The sequence below is a fragment of the Oncorhynchus nerka genome, linkage group LG23 (genome assembly GCF_034236695.1).
Source record: "Oncorhynchus nerka isolate Pitt River linkage group LG23, Oner_Uvic_2.0, whole genome shotgun sequence".
NCBI classification, from domain to species: domain Eukaryota; kingdom Metazoa; phylum Chordata; class Actinopteri; order Salmoniformes; family Salmonidae; genus Oncorhynchus; species Oncorhynchus nerka.
Window position 1 is genome coordinate 12,394,696 of NC_088418.1, and position 5,816 is coordinate 12,400,511.

At 48.6% G+C, this 5,816-nt stretch overlaps 1 protein-coding gene across 1 annotated transcript; it reads right to left on the reverse strand.

The window, feature by feature from the left end:
• Positions 1 to 258: 258 nt before the first annotated feature.
• LOC135564048 (uncharacterized) lies at positions 259 to 4,673 on the reverse strand. Its single transcript, XM_065008462.1, has 3 exons — positions 4,552 to 4,673; positions 4,229 to 4,425; positions 259 to 614 (listed from the first exon to the last, which is right to left on the reverse strand). The coding sequence occupies exons 1-3, from the start codon at positions 4,671 to 4,673 to the stop codon at positions 259 to 261; spliced, it is 675 nt and encodes a 224-aa protein (XP_064864534.1).
• Between the last annotated feature and the right edge of the window lie 1,143 nt (positions 4,674 to 5,816).

A 5,816-nucleotide genomic window follows, 5' to 3' on the forward strand; every position in this document is an offset into this window, starting at 1 on the left:
GCCCTGACCATAATAAATAAAGACAAAACAAAGGAAATAAAGGTCAGAACGTGACAGTACCTCCCCCCTCCCAAAGGTGCGGACTCCGGCCGCAAAACCTGAACCTATAGGGGAGGGTCTGGGTGGGCGTCTGTCCGCGGTGGCGGCTCTGGCGTGGGACGTGGACCCCACTTCACCACAGTTTTTGTCCGCCTCCTCAACCGCCCCCGTGGCCTCTTATGAGCGGCGACCCTTGCCGACGACCTCCGACTGGGGACCCTAGCCATGGGTCCCAAATGGACGGGAGATTCCGGCAGCGCCGGACGGATGGGAGACTCCGGCAGCGCCGGACAGGCGGGAGACTCCGGCAGTTCCGGAGTGAAGGGCGATTCCCTGCATCGCCTGGCTGACTGACGGCTCTGGCAGCTCCTGGCTGGCTAACGGCTCTGGCAGCGCCTGGCTGGCTGAAGGCTCTGGCAGCTCCTGGCTGACTGACGGCTCTGGCAGCTCCTGACTGGCTGGCGGCTCTGGCAGCTCCAGGCAGGCTGGTGGCTCTGGCAGCTCCTGGCTGGCTGACAGCTCTGGAGGCTCCTGGATGACTGGCGGCTCTGGAGGCTCCTGGCTGACTGGCGGCTCTGGCGGCTCAGGACAGACTGGCGGCTCTGGTGGCTCAGGACAGACTGGCGGCTCTGGCGGCTCAGGACAGACTGGCGGCTCTGGAGGCTCAGGACAGCCGGGAGACTCTGGCGGCTCAGGTCAGACGGGAGACTCTGGCGGCTCAGGTCAGACGGGAGACTCTGGCAGCTCAGGACAGACGGGAGACTCTGGCGGCTCAGGACAGATGGGACACTGGCGGCTCAGGACAGACGGGAGACTCTGGCGGCTCAGGACAGACGGGAGACTCTGGCGGCTCAGGACAGGAGGAAGGCTTTGGCAGCGCTGGACAGGTGGGAGCACCTGTAGGCAGAAGACGGAGAGACAGCCTGGTGCGGGGGGGCTGCCACCGGAGTGCTGGTGCGTGGAGGTGGCACTGGATAGACCGGACCGTGCAGGTGCACTGGAGCTCTTGAGCACCGAGCCTGCCCAACCTTACCTGGTTGAATGCTCCCGGTAGCCAGGCCAGTGCGGCGAGGTGGATTAGCCCACAATGGGCTGTGCTGGCGAACTGGGGACACCATACGTAAGGCTGGTGCCATTATATGCCGGCCCGAGGAGACACACTGGAGAACAGATGCGTAGAGCCGGCTTCATGGCACCTGGCTCGATGCCCACTCTAGCCCGGCCGATACAAGGAGCTGGAATGTACCGCACCAGGCTATGCACACGCACTGGGAAAACTGTGCGCTCCACCGCATAACACGGTGCCTGCCCGGTCCCTCTCGCTCTCCGGTAAGCACGGGAAGTTGGCGCAGGCCTCTACCTGGCTTCGCCACACTCCCCGTGTGTCCCACCCCCCGAATTTTTTTGGGGGGCTGTCTCTCGGGCTTCCAGCCGCTCTGCCGTGCTAGCTCTTCATAATGCCGCCTCTCTGCTTTCGCTGCCTCCAGCTCTGCTTTGGGGCGGCGATATTCCCCTGGCTGTTCCCAGTGTCCTTTACTGTCCAGAATCTCCCACCTCCCAAGTCCAGTTCTCCAGGTATCTCTGCCTCTCCTGCTGCTGCTGCCTGTTGCCACGCTGCTTGGTCCTTGGTTGGTGGGTGTTTCTGTAACGGCAGATCTCCTCTTCATCTGAAGAGGAGTAAGGATCGGACCAACATGCAGCGTGGTAAGTGTCTATAATGGTTTTTAATAAAGACAAATGAACACACGAACAAAAACAATAAACGATAACGTGAAATCTACAAAAACCGAAACAGTACCGTGTGGCGACAAACACTCACATGGAAACAAACACCCACAAACCAACAGTGAAACCCAGGCTACCTAAGTATGGTTCTCAATCAGAGACAACTAACGACACCTGCCTCTGATTGAGAACCATACTAGGCCGAAACAGAAACCAAACATAGAAAAACAAACATAGACTGCCCACACCAACTCACGCCTACTAAATAAAGACAAAACAAAGGAAATAAAGGTCAGAACGTGACACCGACACAGGAAAAGGTCAACCAGTGGGTCAGAAACACCAATGTAAATATATGTAAGTATATCTGCTCATTTATTTCCCCCTCGTCATTCATACATTGTCCTATTTGCACATTGTCACAACCTTATGTAACATTTGAAATGTTATATTACATTTGAAATGTTTTTATTATCTTGAATGGCTTGTTGTTGTTGTGTTTGTTTTGTTTATTTCGGTTTTGTTGGTTGTTGTTGTGTTTGTTTTGTTTATTTCAGTTTTGATGGTTGTTGTTGCGTTTGAGTTTTTTTCACTTGCTTTGGCAATGTGAACATATGTTTCCCATGCCAATAAAGCCCTTTGAAATGAATTGAGCGAGAGAGATGATGATGAGAAGATGTGATAAGGGATGATGGACAAGGAGGAAAACAAAGAAGAATATAAAGAAGAAGAAGAAGAAGAAGAAGAAGAATATAAACACTAAAAAGTGCCTGACTGATTGAAGGCTGTTTTCCCAAGAAGACAGTTATGGACAAAAGAGCATGAAAAACTGCACGCTGAAAAGGACTTAAAGTGTGTCCCATCATGTCATTTAGGGTGCTGGTGATGTAAGTGTGGTGCGTGAAGTATGCATCAGTGTGTATATACAGTTCAAGTTTGTGTGTGTGTGTGTGCGTGTTTGTGTGTGTGTGTGTGTGTGTGTGCGTGCGTGCGTGTTTGTGTGTGTGTGTCTGTGCGTGCGTGCGTGCGTGTTTGTAAGTGAGCGCGGCAGTCTTGCTTCTGATTGCTTTGGATAATTGCAAAAGAGTTTGACCAAAATAGTATAAAAAATGACATGATTGAAGTACAAACAAAATAGTTGTAATGTCACCAGTCAAAGTCACAGAGTCCTATAATGACATGATTGGTGTATAAACAAAATAGTTGGAACGTCATCAGTCAAAGTGATAATGGAAAGACTATGCATTAGATTGTACATTAAAGTGTTCAAAGCTGCAGTTCTCGTGGGCTGATTTCTGTCCTGTGAGTGTCTGTACTTTCAATCATGTAACTATATGTAAATGTGTATATACGTGTGCATGTGTGTGTTTGTGTGTGTGGGGGGTTATGTGTGTGTGTGTGTGTGTGTGTAAGTGTGTGTAAGTGAGCGTGTATAAAAAGCCTATAACACTCAATAAAATAATTTTAATCAGAAGAACACTTTCCCTATATATTGAGGTCATTATGGATGTGAGAAGTGTGTGTTTGTTTCTGGGTGTTGTGCACAGATGAGTATACTGTATGTTTGTATGTGTATTTGGAAAGCATTGGTTCCAACTGTTTTTCCAACTATTGGATACCAGTTTCTAGCTAGTATGCAGTTCTTAGCTGTTTGGAAACAGTGCTTTTAGTCCCGTATGTGTGTGTATATGTGTGTTTTGAGTATGAGTGTGACTGTGACAGAAGTGTTTGCTGCTCTACGAGAAGTGTGTGTGTGTGTGTGTGTGTGTGTGTGTGTGTGTGTGTATATGTGTGTTTTGAGTATGAGTGTTACTGTGACAGAAGTGTTTGCTGCTCTAAGAGAAGTGTGTGTGTGTGTGTGTGTGTGTGTGTGTGTGTGTGTGTGTGTGTGTGTGTGTGTGTGTGTGTGTGTGTGTGTGTGTGTGTGTGTGTGTGTGTGTGTGTGTGTGTGAAGGTCTGAGTAATTTGCCTGAAAATGCAATTAATTTCCTCTCTTCTCAACCTCTGTCTCTCTCTCTCTCTGTGTTCGGGGACAAAGTGGGCCTTTTACCAGTTAAATGAACACTTGTGTGGTGTTCATGTTTTGTTATTCACCCAATGTTCACGGGTCTGTTGGACCCACAACATCATTGGGTTTTTAAAACAGTGCAGCCATAACAATTCACATAAAAATACTTAGATGTTGACTTAAATGATTAGTATTTGCCATTTACCTCTGATAGATCACATTTATCAAAAAAACGCTATTATCAATAAAAAGCTTTTTTTTTTGGAAACCAAAATTAATTATAGTCAAGACATGGGTGGAATAATAATTCAAGTTTTTTTAATGTTTATTGTATTGAACTGACAAATTGGAAGGAGAAATTTTACATACAGTATTTTATGGAGCCCCATTGAACACATATTAAGGCCAGTCTACACACCACATGAGGGACAGAGCTGGCTGCTGAAGGGCTGGTACTGGGGCTGGCTGCTGAAGGGCTGGTACTGGGGCTGGCTGCTGAAGGGCTGGTACTGTGGCTGGCTGCTGAAGGGCTGGTACTGGGGCTGGATGCTGAAGGCTGGTCCTGTGGCTGGCTGCTGAAGGGCTGGTACTGGGGCTGGCTGCTGAAGGGCTGGTACTGGGGCTGGCTGCTGAAGGGCTGGTACTGGGGCTGGCTGCTGAAGGGCTGGTACTGGGGCTGGATGCTGACAGGCTGGTCCTGTGGCTGGCTGCTGAAGGGCTGGTACTGGGGCTGGCTGCTGAAGGGCTGGTACTGGGGCTGGCTGCTAAAGGGCTGGTACTGGGGCTGGCTGCTGAAGGGCTGGTACTGGGGCTGGCTGCTGAAGGGCTGGTACTGGGGCTGGCTGCTGACAGGCTGGTCCTGGAGCTGGCTGCTGACAGGCTGGGTGAGGGTCAATCTCATCCTCTTTCTTCTAACTCATTGTCAGACTCCGAATTGACAGAGACATTATCCTCATATTCTGGAAAATCTTTATCTTCCAAAGAGGAAGATGCTCCTTCCACACTCGCTTCTCTCTCTGCAAAAAATATTTATAAGGCCCTCTGAGCAGAGATTATTTTTGCCATACTGATTGATTGTGGTAAGGACACACATGCAACGCTATTTATTTGTTGTGTCCCTCCCCCAATTTGCACCTGGCTGGGGTAGAGTTTTGGAAAATACTCCACTTTTTACAATGTAGTGAAATAATTTATAGAAATAATGTATTGTGATAACATTGTGCAGGTTCCAGCAATACACTGTGTAGTTCCACTCACTAAAAAGGGTAAAGAGTGGGAGAAAAGCGGGAGACAGGCAGACAGACAGGTTATTGGTGCTATGTTGAAACAGCAGGCCCTGAGAGGAGGAAGACAGAGCTCACAGCAAACCTTTCTGTTTCACTTTTACTTGTTTTCACATACACACATTTCCACAATTGTATTACCCTCAGGTCCAATGCACCCGAACACAACATATGTAATATAAATGTGTAGGGGGGTGCACAGCGTGCCAATGAGTCTCTGGTAGATGTTTTATTTATTTTAGTAAACATCAAAGATGGGTCCCACAGACCAGAACACAACACAAGGGTTAGGTGGCATTATAGCGTATATACTTAAATAACGATCAGGTTGAAGGATAATGAATACATGGAGTTATGTAACACTTAAGGTACCACTTTTTCACCCTCTATTTGGTTGAGAAAATGTACTGTGTTAAGTAATGATTACCTGTCCTTTCTCAAGACCAGACATGGAAAGTGATTTGTCTGACCCAGAGACTCAGAGAGACAGAAAGCACATCTAGAGACTCAGAGAGAGAGAGACAGGACACCCAGAGACTCAGAGAGACAGAAAGCAGATCTAGAGACTCAGAGAGAGAGACAGTACATCCAGATACTCAGAGAGACAGACATCAGATCTAGAGACTCGGGGAGAGAGAGACAGGACACCCAGAGACTCAGAGAGACAGAAAGCAGATCTAGAGACTCAGAGAGACAGACAGCAAATCTAGAGACTCAGAGAGACAGAAAGCAGATCTAGAGACTCAGAGAGACAGACAGCA

Excerpts from the sequence above, each read along its gene's own strand:
- LOC135564048 (XM_065008462.1), bottom strand. The coding sequence starts at position 4,673 with ATGAGATTGACCCTCACCCAGCCTGTCAGCAGCCAGCTCCAGGACCAG. Across the intron at positions 4,426-4,551 it reads CCCTTCAGCAGCCAGCCCCA|CCAGCCCCAGTACCAGCCCT; the intron begins GTACCAGCCCTT and ends GCCCTTCAGCAG. Across the intron at positions 615-4,228 it reads CCCTTCAGCAGCCAGCCCCA|AGCCGCCAGTCAGCCAGGAG; the intron begins GTACCAGCCCTT and ends CTGAGCCGCCAG.